This window comes from Carassius carassius, chromosome 6 (assembly GCF_963082965.1).
Source record: "Carassius carassius chromosome 6, fCarCar2.1, whole genome shotgun sequence".
Classification (NCBI taxonomy): domain Eukaryota; kingdom Metazoa; phylum Chordata; class Actinopteri; order Cypriniformes; family Cyprinidae; genus Carassius; species Carassius carassius.
Window position 1 is genome coordinate 6,741,085 of NC_081760.1, and position 20,999 is coordinate 6,762,083.

At 35.5% G+C, this 20,999-nt stretch overlaps 1 protein-coding gene across 2 annotated transcripts; it reads left to right on the top strand.

Moving 5' to 3' along the window:
* Positions 1-12,332: 12,332 nt before the first annotated feature.
* Positions 12,333-19,732, top strand: LOC132142289 (complexin-1-like). Of its 2 annotated transcripts, none has more exons than XM_059552058.1 (4): positions 12,333-12,724; positions 13,382-13,481; positions 16,414-16,592; positions 18,650-19,732. In XM_059552058.1, exons 2-4 carry the CDS (start codon positions 13,451-13,453, stop codon positions 18,839-18,841), a joined length of 402 nt encoding a protein of 133 aa, XP_059408041.1. In that variant the 5' UTR covers positions 12,333-12,724; positions 13,382-13,450; the 3' UTR covers positions 18,842-19,732. The 2 variants fall into 2 exon arrangements, with proteins under 2 accessions (XP_059408041.1, XP_059408042.1); XM_059552059.1 differs by lacking the exon at positions 12,333-12,724 and adding an exon at positions 12,820-13,012.
* Positions 19,733-20,999: the final 1,267 nt, after the last annotated feature.

The window sequence follows — 20,999 nt, forward strand, 5'->3', positions numbered from 1 at the left end:
CTTCCTTTACTTTCATGATCCCATTGATGTTGCCATATTTCCATTATCTTTTTCCACACTAGACTCTTCCCTTCTGATTTTGACAATTTAATTTCCATGTCAACATGTTCTTTTTTTGTTGCCTTTTTTGCCAATTTATCAACTTTCTCATTTCCCTGTATGCCCACATGTGCTGGTATCCACATATATGTTATATTTTTCCCTTGTCTACATACCCTTGAATTTAAAAACAAGATTTCATATAATATTTCTTGATGACTACTAGCTTTTCCAGTCTTCATACTCATAAGAGCTGATACTGAGTCACTGCATACTAGAATGTTAATATCCCTGCATTGTTCAATCCATTCTAATGCAACAAGTATAGCACATAATTCAACTGCATAAACATTTATGCTGTCAGATGTTCTTTTGCTAATTCCTATCTCATATTTAGGGATGTATACCGCAGACCCTGTCGCATCTGTTTGTAGGTCCTTTGACCCATCTGTATAAATCTCCGTATTGTCCTTATACTTGTTCTTATATTTAAAATATTCATTGATTATATCTATATTTCTGTTACAACCTTTAATTACTAAAAGCTCTAGATCAACCTTCGGAATTTCCAATGTCCAAAATGGCTTAACAGGCCATAACACAGTATTAGCAAATCTTTTATTATACACTTCCATTTCTTTTGCAATTAAATCAGCTGTCCAGCCAAAACTTTCTTTCTTTCTTCTCTCCTTTTCCCAACACTTTTGTAATACCTTTTTTGTTGGATGACTATCCTCATGCCCTCGAAGATTTATCCAATAGTTTGCAGTCAGTTGTTTCCGTCGAAGCCACAATGGCATTTCACCTCCCTCCACCTGAAGTGCACATACTGGAGAAGTTTTAATTGCCCCTAAACATATTCTTAAGGCACACGCTTGCACAATATCCAATTCAGCTAATGTTGTCTTTGCTGCTGACCCATACGCAATACTCCCATAGTCTAATTTAGATCTTATTAAAGCAATGTATATATATTTTAAAGCTGAAACACTTGCACCCCACTCCAACCCAGCAAGACATCTCATCACATTTAGCACTTTCTTACATTTATTAACTGTATACTTTATATGTTCTCTCCACGTTAGTTTTGTGTCAAAGTATATTCCCAAGAAACGAAAACATTCTACTTTCTCTAACATACTTCCATACATTTTCAGCTTAATTTCCTTATTCTTCTTTTTATTTGTAAAAACCATTACTTTTGATTTTTCCACTGAAAACTTAAATCCCCATTTTAATCCCCAATTTTCAACTTGATCAATTCCTTCCTGCATCTTCTTTAAAATATACTCAACATTTCTACCTTTCTTCCATATAGCACCATCATCTGCGAATAAAGACCTCCCTATATCCCCTGGAAGATTTAAATAAATATCATTAATCATAATGGAGAATAAAGTTGGACTAACCACACTTCCCTGTGGTGTTCCATTTTCTACAACATATTGCTTTGATAAATCTACCCCAATTTTCACCTGTATATTCCTTCTATTTAAGAAATCCATAATCCAATTAAACATTTTCCCTCCAACTCCCATTAAATGTAATTTGATTAAAAGACCCTCTTTCCACAGCATATCGTATGCTTTCTCCACATCAAAGAATACTGCTACTACAGTTTCTTTATTCACTTGTGCCTTCCTTATTTCCTCCTCCAAAATGATCACAGGATCCATTGTATTTCTTCCTTTTCTAAAACCACTTTGACATCTAGCCATTTTATTTCTACTCTCTAAAAGATATATTAGTCTTTCATTTATCATACGTTCCATTATCTTACATATATGCGATGTTAATGCAATTGGTCTGTAACTACCAGGATTACTTGGATCCTTTCCAGGCTTCCTTATTGGAATAATTATTGCCTCTTTCCAGCTTTGTGGAAGTCTCCCTTCCTCCCACACCTTGTTGTATAAATTTAATAATTTCCCCAAACCCTCTATACTTAAATGTTTTAACATACTGTAGCACACTTCATCTTTCCCTGGAGCCGTTTTCCCTGACCTATCCAGCGCTCTCTGCAACTCTCCCATGCTAAAAGGAGCATCTTGCTCCTCATCCCCATTATCTTTCCTGCATATCACATCCTTATACTGCGCTTTTGTTCTTTCTATTGCTACTCTTCCTTCCTCTAACAAGTTATTAGAACTGTTTATACTAACAAAACGTTTTGCCATCATCTCTACCTTTTCTTTATTTGTTATCGCCTTCTCATTTCCTTCAGTCAGAACTGGATAATTCCATTCTCTTTTATCCCCCCCCATCTTTTTAATCATTCCCCATATTTCACCTATTTGAGTTGTATTTCCTATTGTGTCACAATAAGATTTCCAGAATGTTCTTTTTGTCTGTCTGATTATCCTCCTAACTATTGCCTGTGCTTGTTTATACTGAATCAAATGATCATAATTATGTGTTCTTTTAACTAATCTAAATGCTTTGTTTCTATTTTTCACTGCTTCTTTACATTTTCCATCCCACCATGGCACTACTTTCTTTTTACATCTTCCTTTACTCTTGGGAATGGATTCTGCTGCTGCTGATATTATACCTTGCTTAATTTGATTATCTAATATTTCAACACTAACTTCATCTTTAGTTTGCCTAAACAACCTATCACTTTCCTCCTGGAATTTTCCCCAATCAGCTTTCTCAAAAATCCATTTTCCACTTGCTTCCCCAATACTACATACTACCTCTATATTTATTTTACACCACACCGGATAATGATCACTGCCTATTGTGCCATCCTTATGCACTGTCCAATCACATCTTGCTGCAATTTTATTTGAAACTAATGTGAGATCTAATACTGATTCTTTTCCAGTGTTAACATCAATTCTTGTACCTACACCATTATTTAAGCACACTAAATTCTTCTCATCTATCATTTCTTCTATTATTTGACCATTGTAATCACTTTTTTTACTCCCCCACAAAGTATTATGTCCATTAAAATCCCCACACCATATAATATTATTACAATTTTGTCCCTCTATCTTTTCTAGCTTAGTTTTCTCTAGTCTTTTACAAGGATTATAATAATTACAAATCACCAACTCTCTCTTTCCTGCCCATACTTTCACTACTACATATTCTTGTTCATTTCCCACTCCTAAGATTTTATACGGTATTCCTTGCTTTATAAATGTAACACACCCTCCTCCTCCCCCCTCCCTTCTATCATACCTTACCGCCACATAATCATATAAAACAAAATCCAATTGAGGTCTTAACCAAGTTTCTTGAATGCACACTATCTCTGGTTTTTCTACCCTACTACCAACAAATTGCTTAAAATCCTGCCCATTAGCTAAGAGACTTCTCGCATTCCATTGTAAAATCAGCATTATTAGGATTAAAAACCTAATCATGATGCCTCCTGACTTGCTTGCATCCTGAGTTCATCATTTATTTCCTCCCACTTCAGCCCTATCATGTCCAAATGGTGTTCTGCCGCTTTCACAATTACTTGAATTCTTTCTGTTTTTGACTTAATCTCATGTGTTGCATTAATTACTCCTGCAATGAATGTGACCAGTTTCTTTTTTTCTATCCATGCTTTCCTCATCCCTTGCTGATCATCCATTTCCTCTTGTCCTTTATTCACTCTTCCCTCTATATTCTGATTCCTCTGTCCATTCATCTTAACTCCTTCAGCATATGACACCTTCTCTTTTAGTCTTATCTTCTGTACCTCCACCTCTTTTTTAAGTGCTTCACATCCCCAGTATGCTACACTATGATTTCCTCCGCAGTTACAACACTTAGGTTTTGTTCCCTCACCACACATCCCATATTCATGTTCACCTCCACATCTAGCACACCTTCTTTTCCCCTTACACATTTTAGCAGTGTGCCCAAACTCCTGACAGTTGTAGCATCTCATTGGTTTCTGTACATATTCTCTCACATTATATCTTACATATCCAAAGTATACCTCTTTAGGTAACTCTTTCTCCTCAAATTCAATCAGTATTGACTCAGTGTCCTTTTTCTCTATTCCTTTGGTCAATCTTTTGACACTTTTCACTGTGAATTTATTCACTCTCATGTTTTCCAGTATTTCTTTATTATTGATATTAATGGGAATCCCATTAATCACTCCTTTACCTCCGTTATCTCTCTTTTCTCCAACTTTTACAACCCTCTGAACCTTAACTTTACCAATATATGTCATCCTTTTAGCTTTGTCTAACTGGGTCCCATTTTCAAATTCCAATTAGCAAATTCCCATCTCCTAAAATCCTTGCATATTTCACTTCCCCAATCTGATTCTTGATGATTTTTGTTAATTTAATCGGGTCAATTTTCTTAACTCCGCCTTCTTCTTCAAATCTGACAACAACATTCAATATTCCTTCCTTTACTGTTTTTTCCCCTTTTCCACTTTCATCACTTTCTGATTCTCCAATGCTAGATGCATGATTTTTCTTTCTTTTCCGACTCTCTCCCTTCTTTCCCTTACCAGCACTTTCCCATTCATTTAGCTTCCTCTCATCTTCCTCACTACAAGCCATGTTATTACTCTCACTGTCAGAGTCATTTCCTACCATCTCCTACGGATTGCAAGGAACTCCGTGAGACCACCCTTCCGGACCTATACAGGCCGTCGGTCGATAATCCCACTGCAAATTCCTCACACAACCCTTTTCCCTTCTTTTTATTTATTTATTTAAACTGTATTTATATTACCTTTACTTCTCAGTCCTAGTCTTTCCTCCTAGTTATTTGTCACAATGTTTGCCTCCGTGTCAGTCAAAATACTTCCGCTACCCGAATCTCAATCACGTATCCATCTCTTCTTCTTCCCTCTGTTACCTTGGTTTACTTTCTGATGAATATAACTTTTATTTCATTAATATAACTTTAAACAGAAACCTTGCATACTAAAGCACATTCAGCACAATATTACTGTAATTTACACTTAGATTCTTGCAATGTTATATGAAGAGTTTAAATGATGGCAATAATATCTCACCCATAGCTGATGAAGGTTGGATAAAATGGGCCAGCAATTTTAAATCTTAGCACTTCTGATACCTTACATTTAGATGTTCAGTAGTTTCTTATGAACATATAAGAATTATAAGTGAACATGTCTATTCTCCTTCCCATCCAGGCTTGCCCACATTAGGGAACACACCTAGACCAATCACACCAGTTAACAAATAGCTATGCATGTTAAGAGGGATTTGTGGACACACCAGTGTTTTTGGATTTGTGGAGTAAAAGCTGTCATTTTTATTTTGAAGTAAAAAGATACAATTAGACGTCAAGCGTGGAATGTTGTTACTAGTGTTATTATTTTCAAATGTAATACTTATTGTATATAATCAATGGGTTAAATATTTTATATTTCCATTAATTAGATTAGACAGTTAAGACATCTTCACTTCACCTGTAGGTTAAGAGTGGGAGTGAAAGGTAGAACCTATGAATGAAATCGTTAAACTTGCTAATACAGCATATCTTAAGGCAAAACAACAGGCAATTAAATATGTAAATAGTCATATGCCTGCACTGATAAAAAAAAAATATATAAATATATATATATATATATATATATATATATATATATATATATATATATATATATATATATATATATTGCAGTGAAGTAAATACTATGGAAAAACAAATGTAATTTCTACATTAAATAATTTAGTTCAAGCAAGAATTTAAAGAGTAAATTCTATATTAATACTCAATTAAAGCTTGTAGAAATTCAAGTTTGAACTTATAAGTGTAATTTTACTTGGAATTGTTTGTTATGTTTACAAGGATGTTATGATCCTGTTGTTCCCATCATGTTTTCGAGTTCTATTTGCACTATTTGTTTTATGGTTGCTGTTGTTGTTAGGTTTAGTAACTTGCTGTTTTGTGACATCTGAAGTTAATTTTCTATACTCATACATAACTCATTCATACTCAGACACTATGCCATTGTTGTGTATTGTGTACCAAGTATTGAGGTGTTCATTTTGGTAAAAACTGTATTGAACAGACATATTAGCTTAAAATGGATAACAAACTGTCAATGTACTTGCATGTTTGCAAGTAAACAAATAGAATGTTTTTTTATTCAGTGCTATGTTTTTTGAGTAAAATTTAATATAAGATATTTAAAATAATAAGTAGAAATTACTCATGAAACTACAAACCTGATTCCAAAAAAGTTGGGACACTGTACAAATTGTGAGTAAAAAAGGAATGGAATAATTTACAAATCTTATAAAATTATATTTTATTCACAATAGAATAAAGATAACATATCCAATGTTGAAAGTGAGACATTTTGAAATGTCATGCCAAATATTGGCTCATTTTGGATTTCATGAGAGCTACACATTCCAAAAAAGTTGGGACAGGAAGCAATAAGAGGCCGGAAAAGTAAAATGTCCATATAAGGAACAGCTGGAGGAGCAATTTGCAACTTATTAGGTCAACTGGCAACATGATTGGGTATAAAAAGAGCCTCTCAGAGTGGTAGCGTCTCTCAGAAGTCAAGATGGCCACTGGATCACCAATTCGAAAAAAAGTGGAGCAATATCAGAAAGGATTTTCTCAGAGAAAAAAATACAATGAGTTTGAAGTTATCATCATCTACAGTGCATAGTATCATCCAAAGATTCAGAGAATCTGGAACAATCTCTGTGCGTAAGGGTCCGGGCCGGAAAACCATTCTGGATGCCTGTGATCTTCGGGCCCTTAGATGGCACTGCATCACATACAGCAATGCTACTGTAATGGAAATCACAACATGGGCTCAGGAATACTTCCAGAAAACATTGTCGGTGAACACAATCCACCGTGCCATTCGCTGTCGTCTATAGGTCAAAAAAGAAGCCATATCTAAACATGGTCCAGAAGCGCAGCCGTTTTCTCTGGGCCAAGGCTCATTTAAAATGGACTGTGGCAAAGTGGAAAACTGTTCTGTGGTCAGATTAATCAAAATTTGAAGGTTTTTTTTGGAAAACTGGGACACCATGTCATCTGGAATAAAGAGGACAAGGACAACCCAAGTTGTTATCAGCGCTCAGTTCAGAAGCCTGCATCTCTGATGGTATGGGGTTGCATGAGTGCATGTGGCATGGGCAGCTTACACATCTGGAAAGGCACCATCAATGCTGAAAGGTATATCCAAGTTCAAGAACAACATATGCTCCCATCCAGATGTCGTCTCTTTCAAGGAAGACCTTGCATTTTCCATCATGACAATGTCAGACCACATACTGCATCAATTACAACATCATGGCTGCTTAGAAGAAGGATCCGGGTACTGAAATAGCCAACCTGCAGTCCAGATCTTTCACCCAAAGAAAACATTTGGCGCATCATAAAGAGGAAGATGCGACAAAGAAGACCTAAGACAGTTGAACAACTAGAAGCCTGTATTAGACAAGAATGGGACAACATTTCTATTCCTAAACTTGAGCAACTTGTCTCCTCAGTCCCTAGACGTTTGCAGAATGTTATAAAAAGAAGAGGGGATGCCACACAGTGGTAAACATGGCCTTGTCCCAACTTTTTTTAGATGTATTGATGCCATGAAATTTAAAATCTACATATTTTCCCCTTAAAATTATACATTTTCTCAGTTTAAACATTTGATATGTCATCTGCTGTTTTCTGTTGTATATTTGAAACTTCCACATCATTGCATTCTGTTTTTATTTCACAATTTGTACAGTGTCCCAACTTTTTTGGAATCGGGTTTGTAATTGTACATAACCTATTTAACTAGATTTTAATTCCATACTTAAATTTTACTTAAAAATATGTGGGAAAACTTGCAAAATAAACACTAATTATCTTTTTTTTTTTTTTTGTGTATATATATATATCAGTCATTGAATAATTTTACCATTGCTTTTACTGGGATTTTTACTTTGTCTGTCATTGGTTATTCAACTAAAATCTCAGAATCGAATTTTAATTGATTTAACAATTAGCAATCATGACTCTACCCTTCTTCTTACCTTAATCTTTATTTCTGGGAATTTTACAATTATCACAATGGGTTTTAGTCTTCAGTCTTTTGTATTTAGGAACTGGTTTCACTTAAACTATTTGTCTCTTTCTTGCCATATCAAAGGAATCACAGATATCATTCCGCAATATTATAAACTTCTTTATAGTCAGTACAGACTATGCTTGTAAAACAACTGCTCTGCACCTATTTACTGATTAATATTAGAATGGTTGAGTGTGTTGGGGGGAGATGATGATTATAGGCTCACTCTCGCCGCATCACTCTTTATCAATACTCAATACAGTCACGCCTACTCAATACCGCGAGAAGATCGCGTGCCAGTACTACTGCAGAACAGCAGCAGCAGTGCGGTCGATGCTGCATTGCAGTGAAAATGGCATGATGTACGTGAAAGTGGACCACGTTGCATAAGCTAAAGCGACTCCGTTCCGCAAACTGCGCTTTGTAAAAACCCGAGGCGTGGATGGGAGCGATTGGGAGGGGCTTGTGGGAGTATAACGGAGTAATCTTGACCCACCCAGCGTGTCGCAGTGAAACGTGAGTGAAGGAAAGGGCACTTTCAAAGCAAACACAAGCACCGAACACAGACTAACGAACTACAGACATAATTATATGATCTGTCACTTGATAACCTCATAATAACTGGTAACCTATATGGCTAGCTGCAAAGAAAACATCCAAAAATACACATTTATGTGTTTATTTTATTACACTATCTGTTTACGTCCATACATTTAACTGCAACACGTTAAAAGGCCATTTTTCAGACTGAGATCTCCACTTCTGTAGCACCCACATACCATAGTAATATATAATTTGCTTAGTTTTTATTACATTTTATTCCTAAAAACATGGTGCATATTTATTTAGTTAGTTACCACAGTTGACAATATTTTCAGATTTATGGAGTGCTAATCGTGTTCAAAATCCTCTCTTTAATACAACATTTAAAAAAAAAAACTTTTATCCACAGATCATATTTCTGTTATGAAAATGTATGCAAATTAGTAATCAATTGCATTTAATTAGATGATGCCTTATTTGCATATTTAATCATAACATTTAAAAACATTTAATAGAAAACTATTGTCTTGATGTATTGTGGAAGTTTGGTTGTTTGTTTGTGTTTTTAGGTGTAGCTGTGGTGTCTTGCCTTAAAGGAATAGTTCACTCAAAAATCAAAATTGATGGACATCCTCAACCTCAGGCCATCTAAGATGTAGATGAGTTTGTGTTGGGACAAATTTAGCATTACATCTCTTGCTCACTAATGGTTGCTCTCAAGTGAATTGAAATAGGAGTCCATATTAATGCTTGCTCAAGACCTTGCCCTATTGTCCTCTCACATCAGAATCCACCAACATATTGGTTTAGAACTGTTTTTGCTTAAAATGATGCTTGATCTGTGTATATTTCTGTCCTGAATGAGACAAGATGACATTTTCACTGGAGAAAGCAAAATTTTGAATAGAGGACTTGTACTTTAGCAACGATTGACAGTTAAAAGTGTCTTAATGATGAATTACTTTATTACAAACACATATCTTTTCATTTCACAAGATGTTAATTAATGGACTGGATTCATGTGGATTACATCTGGATTACTGTGGTGTTTTTAATCAACTGTTTGGACTCTCATTCTGACGGCTCCCATTCACTACAGAGGACACATTGGTGAGCAAGTGATGTAATGTTTAATTTCTCCAGATCAGTTCTAATAAAGAAACTCATCAGCATCTTGGATGGCCTGAGGGTAAGTCAATTTTCAGCATGCACAATTTTGACATCGAATTCTGTGATCAGCTATTCACTTCTGACTAGTAAGTATTTCAACTGGTATATTCCAATTTTACTGGTAAATATTAATTTGGCACTAATAGTTTCTGAATTATTACAGTCATAATGACTACTTTCTAACTAAATAATTAAACAGTAACACAATATGATTAAAAAGGTTACTTAAAAAAAAAAACACATTTGTCGATGTTGGGAAAATCATTAGCAAATTAATAAGTAAAAGTATATAGTGAATAGGTAGACTATAGTAACTAATTGAATAGATATTTAGTTAGTCACTATTGAAATAAGCAAAGGTTTATTTTGAAGTCATTATGTTTTGAACTTAAACCAGTTCATTCATCAGTCTGTCCCTCCCTACTTTGAGTTCTGTTTAAATCGTTCTGACAAGCATACATGGAGATTGCCACAAATAACTCTTCAGGGATGCTCTACCCAGTGAAATGGAGATGGCAGGGATAAATTTGACCTTTGCAAGGTGTTTATAAGACATTTCAAACATATTTCTCTCTTTCTCCTATTCTTTGCCTTCAGTTCTTCAATAATCAGAGTCTCTCCTCTGCTCTCCCTGCCCTCTCCTCTTTTTGTCCACTCAGCTCTCTGTGCCAAGAGAGAATAAATCAGTGTTTCCCATTTGGCTGCAGTCCAGAAGAGATAAATGCTCGCAGAATAAAAAGCTCAGCAGAAATGGTTGGACCATAAAACATACTTCCTCTCTCTGTCTCTCTGTCTCTCTGTCTCTCTCTCTCTCTCTCTCTCTCTCTCTCTCTCTCTCTCTCTCTCTCACTCTTGCTCCTTCAGTATTGATTTACATTCATGATAAATGCAACTGATTATCTCAGTGGGCCTTTCTGTTCAGTGCTTTATTTAATGACCCATTCGTCCTTTCGTCGAATTCAGATGTGGGAACTTATCTGTCACAAAAGAAATGAAGGAAAGTAGATTGTTGTTTATTTGAAAAAGCGAAACTGAACTGCTTCAACATACTGAAGAGATTCTTTCATTTGAATTTGTAACTCCCAGTCTGGTAAAAATACAGTCTTCTCTCACCAGAGAGAACAGAATACTAAACCTTTTAATGGGTCAGTTGCATCAGCCCAGTTTTACAGCAACAGTGAGGTGTTATGACTGTAGGGAGAACCTTTGCGCACTGCAGTGTTGCCCTTAGAGCGAGGCTGTGTTTGAATAATGCAGAGTCATGTGGCATGTCCTCAACTAAAAGGTGACTATGTCCCCAAGGTCTTACTGGATATTGATTCTTCCTGGTGTCAAATAGCTTCTTGCATAAAATTTCGAAAAAAAAAACATTTTCTATGCTTAAATGTATTGGTACTGCCTCTTTACTTAGTTATGTCTCCTGCAAGATGCTTTGGATAAAAAACACCTGCTAAATGTCACTTTATGTTCTGGCATGAATATAAATGCCTATCTTTGGCTATTTTTAGAATGGGAAGGGTGACCTCATGTATCCAGTTTGTCAATGTGGAGCATTTAAAGTAATTTGCAAATGGGTGAAACTGACATAACAAAGTGCAATCTATAACATGCATTTATACATATTTTTATGTTGAAAAAAAAGGATAATTGTAAGTTTTCATTTCTGCACACATTAAATTAATTGTCCAAATTATGATACTATTGCTTTTCTCAGAAATAACTTTTCTTTTCTTTACAACTTTTTGCAGGGCAGTTTTAATGGATGTATGAAATCACTTTTCATAAGTTCATATTTATACCTAGGAGAATAAAAAAACAGGATGTGTGTGTGTGTGTGTGTGTGTGTGTGTGTGTGTGTGTGTGTGTGTGTGTGTGTGTTTGTGTGTGTATGTCTGTGCGTAATACATTTTTAAGTCTTACCATTTATCATAATCATTATTATTATGGGGTCTGTGAGATTTTCAAATGTTTCTTTAATGATGTCTTATATGCTCGCCAAATACAGTAAAAACAGTGATACTGTATAATTACTGTTTTCTATTTGAAAATACTTTTTTTATTCAATCCTGCGATTGCAAAACTGATTTTTTTTAGTATCCATTAATCTCGTATTTAGTGTCACATGATCTTTCAGAAATCATTCTATACTGATTTATTTTTATTATCAATGTTGAAAACAGCTGCTTTATTTTTATTTATTTATTAATTTTTTTGTGGAAACCATAATAGCCTAAAAAGTGTCAGGATTCTTTGATGAACAGAACGTTGCAAAAGAACAGCATTTATTTACAATTGTAATCTTTTGTATTATAAGTGTTTACTGTCACTTTTAATCGATTTATTGCATCCTTGCTGAATAAATTTATTTCAAAACTGCAGCGTATTGTTCATTTTGTTATCTAATGCAATCAAATTAATTCCCTTTAGATGTAACCTAAGAGTCCAAATGTGGTGCATATTGGGGCAATGGTTAATGTGAATAAATTGTACCTGTAAATGGCAAGACCAGTCTGAGCCATAGACTCTGATTCAGCATTTTCTTTTAAGAGACTCTGACGGCCAAGTCATGAGGGGTGAAGATCCTTCCATCTTTCATCCTCCAGGTCTGACAGCATATTTTATGCCAAGCTTCCAACAGTAGCGGAAGGATCAGCTGCTAAGCACCGACAGAGGCGTATTTCCCACCGGCACTTCCAATCAATTGCTCCTCTCTCCGGCTGGGGACGTGGGATGTTTTGATGGAAAAAGGCTTTGAGTGATGCACAGGGTTCGCTGTCTTGGGTTCCGGCTGCAGTTCCCCTGGTCAACACTCTGACAGGCGCTGAGCGAGCAGGAAGAGACGCCTGGAAATTCAGGGATGCTCATAGCGGGTTAATCATACACATCCTCCACAACTGGCCCACGTCAACTTCCATATCGGCGCGACTCCTCGCTTCCTTGGCGGACACTGAGCAGGTATTTACACCGCATTTCTTACCACTGCTGGAGGTGCGCTGTCCATCAAAGGTGGTGCTGAAAACAGCTTGTGTATTAGATACTGCCGAGCCTTTGCGGCGGGGGTTCAAGTAAGGTAATGCACCAAGACTACAGAGGTCGGAACGACTGCTCACGCAAAACACTTTGTAGAGATCCTAGTGAGCTTGGGTCATATGACTAAAAGACTGTCCTGCACTGGATTAAGGAAGTAATTGGTTCATAAATCCAAAGTTATCTTCTGGATCTCTGACCCATGGAAGTTGATAGGTATATTTTCTATTTAAAATACGCACGGTGGTGATAGACAGTAACGCAAATGATTTGAATTAGCTCAGCACAATGGGGTTGCTATTGTGACAGCCTGATTGTAATTATCACCATCAGCTGCACGGAGGGATTTGATGATCTGTCACTGTGGATGATGGGAATGATATTTGCTCTAATATTTCGCTCTAAGACCAGCGCAGAAAGAAAATCCACGTGCAAAACTGGTTCCACACTGCACCCTGTGAGCTGAAGGACAAAACGTTCCGATCAAGTTGTGCATGTGCATGTTTTATTGAGCTGCAGTATCATCACTTTTGCTTTTATTATTATTATTATTATTATTAAAATCAATGTGCATTTTGTTTGCAGATCTGTCTGTACGATCTCTGGTCTCATACACTTGTCAAGTTCAAGGACAGGAACACTTGAAAAGCCGTCATGAATTTCCTGATGAAGGCAGCTTTGGGAGGTGAGTGTATATATTCCCGTTGGGAGATTATAAATTGCAATGAAAGACTTGAGTCAGTGCTGTAGTGCTGCAGCACTCGTCACGTGCGCGCTCCCTGGAAGTCGTTCACGGTTCAACTTCATCTACCGGAGAGAACGATATGCTGCTGTCTATACTAAAGATTTTACGGGGGAAGTCGTGGCCTAATGGTTAGAGATTCGGACATATAATCCAAAGGTTGCAGGTTCGAGTCTCGGGCCAGCAGGAATTGTAGGTGGGGGGAGTGTTACGGTGCTCTCTTCACCTTCAATACCACGACTAAGGTGCCCTTGAGCAAGAGCACGAGTGGGTCACCATACTTGACGTCACTTCACTTCACTTAAAGCAACACTAGTCGGCGTTTAGGATTTTCCGCGTGCGGCAGCTCACAAAAGTGAGCATTGTCAAAGACACTGTACTCTTTCTGTAAGGACGCTGTCCCGCCACCTTCCATGAATGGGGAGCACAATAAGGCTGAGGATTTTTCTTTTTCTACTCAAATTGAATATTGAGCTGTTTGAGCAATAAACATGAAATATAATTACAATAAATTTAGCATTTTTTTAAAGAAAATATTAGATTTTTTTTAATACTATAACTTAGGTAACAGTTGAGTTAAAGCAACTGTATGTAATTTATTTATTTGTTTGGACTTTAGAGCCCCCTACAGTTAAGTGGATGGAATTCACTGTCGTATATATTTTTTAATCTAATGCAAAATCTTGTGACACTAAAGTGTATCCTGTTTGTGGAATTTGCCATGGAATACCACAGAAATACCATGGTGCATGATTTTATATGTTATCATTCAGGGCAGTGGCACCAACACAGTATATTTTTGCAAGGTTCTGGTTATATTCGCATAATAATGGACCAGCTGTTACTTTCAGTATGCTGTATGTTTAGCTTGTTTGTGTGGAGTGATGTGGTGTGGTCCTGTTATGTGGAAACCCAAATGGCCATGCAGTTCAAATATTTGCTTCAGCGCTTTCAGACTCGATCCCGAGTGTGTATAAAGTAGAAGAGCTGATGTCACTACTGGACCGGGGCCACAAAGCAAGTATCTGCAGCAGAGGACAGGGTGAAGAGTACCAGCTGCCCTAACCGTCCCAAGTATAAATATTTTAAAATATAAGATTTAAACTGATACATTAGTGACAATGAGTCTTCAATCACACACTCGAAAAAATTAGCAGCCTTGGTTTGGCATTTCAGACAGAGAACCATTTTGATGCCATCTGTCGAGAGGTAAAAAAGCGGAAAGGAGAGCACATGCCACACCATATGTTAACGCTGTAAAGTTAACCAGATTGGTGATTTTTGGATTTTCACCATTTCTATGTGGTTGCTGTCACCGTATTTTCTTGAAGCTAAAATTTAGCGATAAAATATGGATTAAATATGCTCCAAATCACTCACAGGAGTCAAAAACATGGTTTGCACATACATACACTACCCTGAAAAATAAACAGGCATTCAAGAGCATATACAGACACAAAGAGGCACAGAGATAATATACATATATCTCAGAAACACACAAATAGCCCACCTATAGGGGACACTCAGCACAAGACCAATTATTCATTGAGCTGCACAAATCTCCTAAAAAATAATTGGTTAAATACATCAGTTGTATAAAATGTTTGCTGACACTGAACTAATATTTTGCCTCAATGTGCAACCACAAGAAACCAGTCCATCATCAACAGCACTGGGAAAAGTAAAAAACAAAAAAGGTTATTGTCAATAGTGTAGTGATGTATGAAGCACAGCTCACAAAGAAGTCACTTTCAAACCAAGCAGCTTCATGTTAGTAAGCGTGGTGAATTAACGTGACCGTGTTTTTGTGTGTATTTACACTGGACATCCTGGCTCTTTAAAACAAAGGCCCATTCTGCATAGCCACAGGATGTCAGAGCATTCTTGATGAGTTTTCTCCTTAATATTGTACTTGTTAGAACATTTTTCACCTTGTGGTGTAATGTTCTGATGGTGTTGAGTTTGTGTGCCAGTGGGGAGAGCCAGACCACAGAAACTGATCTGTGTGTGGGTTTCGATATAGCACATACCACACAAAGCCAGATTATTGTTGCTTGTATCCTTGTTTCACATTCCAGACTTTGCTGAAAAAGTCTTTGGAGATCTGAATGCGATGCCCTTTGTGTACTACTAGATACATGAGGATGGTGGCCAGGACTTTTGCAAAGTGACATTCCCTCAGTATATTTTTGGAAGTGTGTTAAGGCATGGTGTGGCCTCCCGGGACAGAGGCTGCAGTACTGTGACCAACCCATAAATTATTGCTGTTCCTGCTAGGATGCTCTGCAGCATTACTGTTTAATCCAGTGGACAGGAATTCTTTCACTGGTTGGATAGACACTCTATCTGATATTTTCCTCTGATGCTCTGGGATGTGTTTGTGTGCTTCCAGGTTACTTGACCTCTTGTGGTGAATTTAATATTTATAAGTTAACTGTTTTGCTGAGTTGTTTGGGCTTTTTTGACGTTTCTCATAATTTTTTGCACCAAATATACATTACAATTCAAAAGTTTGAGTTATTGAAAACTTTTATTAGCAAGAAGGCATTAATTGGATATGAAAAGACATTTAACTTTGTAATTTCAGTTTATTAAAGAATCCTGAAAACATGCATTGTGGTTTCCACAAAAACAAACAAACAAACATATATTAAGCTTGACAAAAATGCAGTGTTATAAATAGTATATGCTTACATGTTCACTTATAGTCGCATTAAACTATTTGGAAATATCTAGGCTTTAACTGTTGTATGGTTAGGAAATATAAATAATATGTTTGTACATAGTTTGTAGATAGTTTTTGTAATTTAATCCAATCATTAAAAAAAAACACACACACAATTGAAGTTGTTTGTAATCTCTTTTCTGTTTGCAGGAGGACCCCCTGATGTTGGTAAAATGTTAGGAGGAGAAGAGGATAAAGACCCTGATGCAGAAAAAGAGAAGGAAGAGGAGAGACAGGAAGCTCTCAGACAGGAAGAAGAAGAGAGAAAGGCCAAACACTCCAAGATGGAAGCAGAGCGGGAATCCATACGACAGGGCATCAGAGATAAGGTTAGAGACACCAAAAGCCTCTGCTTTCATCTGCTTATTGGCTCCCCAATATACCTGAAGTCAAATTTTCAAATCAATATTTTTTCATCTTGTTAAGAGTCCATTCAAATATGGTAAATCTGTTATCATTCACTCAGCTGCTTTTCAATCCTAATTTGTGACATACTCTCTTCTACATAAAGGTACAGATTTTGAAGAACATTGTTAACCAAACAGCTTCAGTACCTGTTGAATTAATTCGTTTTCTGTAATATAAAGGTGCTGCATGTATGTTTTTGACTCTACTAAAGCATAAAAATAGGCTACCATAATATGTTTGCAGATATTTAAGAAACATGCTATGTTAACACTTGTTCATTTAAAAAAAAAATGGATACAATCAGATATTCTTCTTTGAAAATGAGCTTCTGGGCCGATTATCGTCTCTATTTTGGTTTGTGAATCTCACCCATTGCCAGTTTACCCAATTGCAATACCTAGTTCAACCACTCGGTGTCAATCCTACATACAGCACCTTTAATGCCAATATAATAAATAAAAGGAATTGCTTTATAAATATACAAAATTTTTTATAAATATATATTTTTATAAAAATATATATTTTTATAAACATATATATATATATATATATATATATATATATATATATATATATATATATATATATATATATATATATATATATATATATATACGATCTATGTATATGTAAGCTATATATAAATTAATTAATGTGTAATAAATGAAACAAGTCATCACAGTCTTTGAAAAAGGTCCATTATGTTCCATAGGAGACAAATACAGGTTTGGAACGACTAAAGGGTTAAAAAATATAGATTTTTAGTTCACTGTAAAAAATCTAATGAGCTATTTACATAAAAAAATTAAAGTAACAATATTACACATAATATTTTTGAGTAGTTTTTCAGGCTTGATTTTTTTAATGGCATCTACCTGAATAAATCATGTGAAATCTCCTAAATTAATTAATCTACAACACAATACATTTTATATAATTAGGGAAATGTGCTCATTTATTTTAAGTTTATTCTCAAAAGTCTGTGATTTTAAATGAGGTCTGTTTGTATTTTGTTATTTTATAAATTTACAAGACTGTATACAGCCAATCAGCTCAAGTAGGAAAATACTTGAGAAATACTGGAAAGTACTGCACTAGCACTAGCAAAGCTACTGCTCATTAAACAAGGTTTAATGCCTTAGAAGAAGAGTAGTATCCATACCCACAAGCTCTACTCTTCAGCACAGTGGTAACGATTGCACTGTGCAATGGAAACTTCAATGTTACAGAAACTCTTACAAATGTCAAATGTAACTGAACATTGAACATTAATAGATGCTTCCTTTCACCCAAAAATATAAAGTAGCATTTAATTTCAAAATTTACTCTCCATATCAAGCCATATGCAAAGCATGCTGGGAACTAACAGTCACCTCTAAAATAAAACTGCAAAACTGAGCTAATTCTCTTAAAATAAATAGGCAGCCTTATTTCCTTAATTATTTTAGTTTAATCAGTTCCCAAATTCAAGCACCAAAACTGCTTAAGTCTCCTTAAAAAAATGAGGAAAACGCATATCTTGGTTTTATTAGTAAAAAGTCCTCATTCTTTTCTATACAACACTGAATCACAATTTCTTTAATGAAATCCACACATTATTTTTTAATTATCATCTCAATTTTTTTAATGAAAATTACAAGACTCATGATTCACTTTTTACAGTGTTGAAAAAAAATATTACTCAGAGAAAATAATGCACACAACTTGAGGTTAATTCTTAAAACATTTCACAATATTTGGCTAAACTTAAAAAAAATTGTAACAAGTATGGTACCATGGTAGTGCAGTAATCATTTAGTATCATATCACACAGGATTCAAATTTCAAGTTTGGATACATCTGACTAAAGACTCAAAAGTGAATAATTCGTTTTGTAGACAAATAGCCTAAACTGTGCCTTCTTTTCTTTTACTCAATCACTTTTTTATTGATACAGCTTTTTAATTTCAACTTAAATGTTTCTATGGTTGTGTAACAGTATGGCATTAAGAAGCGTGAGGTGGCCGAAGCGGAGGCACAGGCGGCGATGGAGCAGGCGACCGAGGGCAGTCTGACCCGTCCAAAGAAAGCAGTACCATCCGGGTGCGGAGATGATGACGAGGAAGAAAGCATCATGGACACGATGATGAAGTATCTACCGGGCCCACTGCAGGACATGTTGAGGAAGTAATTCCCTGAAAAATCTCAAGCATACGCAGCTTTAGATATTATTTTACCGTGTGCTGACTTCGGTGAGGACAGCGCACACTAGAGCAAAACACCGACTACATATTTTACACATTTCAAATCGTGAGACGCTTTAGATATTAGTTACATATCAATCAATCAAGCGAGAGGGGTTAATTATCAGAATATAAGCCATATTTTATCTTTACAGGGAAACCTGAATCACATCATCTCTTCGGCAGTTATTTCTTATCCAATACGTAAACAGCAATATATTTGCATGAATTGTTCGAGTGTCTGTTCCACTGTTTTGTATTATCAGTCATTAAGGTTCCCCACGTCCATTTAGCGTTCGTTATGAGGAAAAAAGTACTTGATTAAAGACATTCTGGTCTTGCATGTGTCTATAGTGTTTGTGTGCTCACTGACATCTTGTTTTTGTCGCTGCAGAAATTGCAAACAGATAAAGGAGGCAATAACATTCTCCCACACTGTAAACTATATGACATCTACGTTTGTAGCAACATTTGTCGCGAAGCCATTTAGTTCATTCTGGCAAATCTTGTCACATTTGCACTGTAGCTTCATCAGTCTGGAATATTTAATGCCTCGGTTCACTTTAACTGTGTTGTCAAATTGTCTCCTCCCATTGTTCTTGTGCTTTCCACAGATTCTGAATTCACCAAGATCTCTGATTTTAAGATTTCACAGGGATGCTCTGTGTTTCAAATGGACTGTAATTTCTCTGGGCTAGAGGTGGGGGGAAATTTCGTCTGTGATCTACAACATTCTCAGCAATAATAATGTATTCTGTTTGCTTGGCTTGCAGTAAAACAAGAAATAAAATCGTAAGAGTGTATGAATGGCTCTGATGATTAAAAAAAGAAAAGAAAACGGTGATGTTTGTCTTAAGATCTGATGGGTATAGCACCAGTCATACATATTTAGTTTGGCATTTCAATTCACTGCTGTTCAAAAGTTTGGGGTCAGTAACATTTTTTTTTAATTAATACTTTTCAGTATATATATATTCTTATATATTATATTATATATGATAATATATATAAAAATATATATATTTAGTATTTTCTATTCATCAAATAATCCTGGCAAAAGAGACATGTATTTCTCAAAAAAAAAAAAAAAAGTTTTACCAATCAGGAATAAATTACAAATTTAAAAAAAATAAAAATAGAAAAGTGTTATTTTTATTTGAAACAAGATTTCACGAAATTACTGTATTTTTGTAAAAAAATACAGCCCGGGTGAGTATAACATTTATGAAAATCATAATCAAAATCATATATCAAAAATATACAAAAATCTTACCAAACTTTTGAACAGAAGTGTATATTAAAGTGTAATTATTATTATTATTATTATTATTATTATATGTACTTGCATGTTAATAAATTTGAAAATGCAGTAAACTGCAATATTCAAACATTTTTGTAAAGCTTCAAATAAACTGACCAGCACAATTTCAGAGCATCTACAAATACATTACACATACTTCACAAATACATACAGTTTCAAATTTACATACATTTTAAACTAAACTAAAGGACAGATTATTTTAACATAAAGCCTGCATAATATTCATATAGTGCAGCCACTAATGAATACACCAGACCACAAAGTGGCACTGTTGTTCATTCTAAAATTGTTACATTTTCTAAGCATAAATATTTTTAAAAAAGTATTCCTGACGCAAAATTAAGAATGAGGTGGAAGAAAAAAAAAGCTCCACACCACTTATTCAGTCTTTATTAAATCAATAAACCACATACAGTAAGGTGCACTAACAAAATGTAAATATGTGCACCAGCCCAGGCACTCTATGGCTACATTATGGGCCTGCGTCCAAACACAGGACAAGACGATCAACAGTAAATTTTCCCTTTTTGGTTTTGAACAAGACGACAGTTCCAAAAGATCTATAAATGCTCTGTCCTTAAAACAGTAGGAAAATGTTTACATCCATAAAACACACTGACTTTTACTGTGCTGGGAGAGTGTGAAGAGAGTAGGCCTAATCACGGACAACAAACATCTGAAAAACACATACACACCTGCTATATCACTGCAGATGACAGATTCTAAATGATGCCTCGTCTCATGAAAAGAGGTCCGCAGGTCCATGACCAGGTCATTTTTCACCT

Excerpts from the sequence above, each read along its gene's own strand:
- LOC132142289 (XM_059552058.1), top strand. The coding sequence starts at position 13,451 with ATGAATTTCCTGATGAAGGCAGCTTTGGGAG. Across the intron at positions 13,482-16,413 it reads GATGAAGGCAGCTTTGGGAG|GAGGACCCCCTGATGTTGGT; the intron begins GTGAGTGTATAT and ends TTCTGTTTGCAG. Across the intron at positions 16,593-18,649 it reads GACAGGGCATCAGAGATAAG|TATGGCATTAAGAAGCGTGA; the intron begins GTTAGAGACACC and ends GTTGTGTAACAG.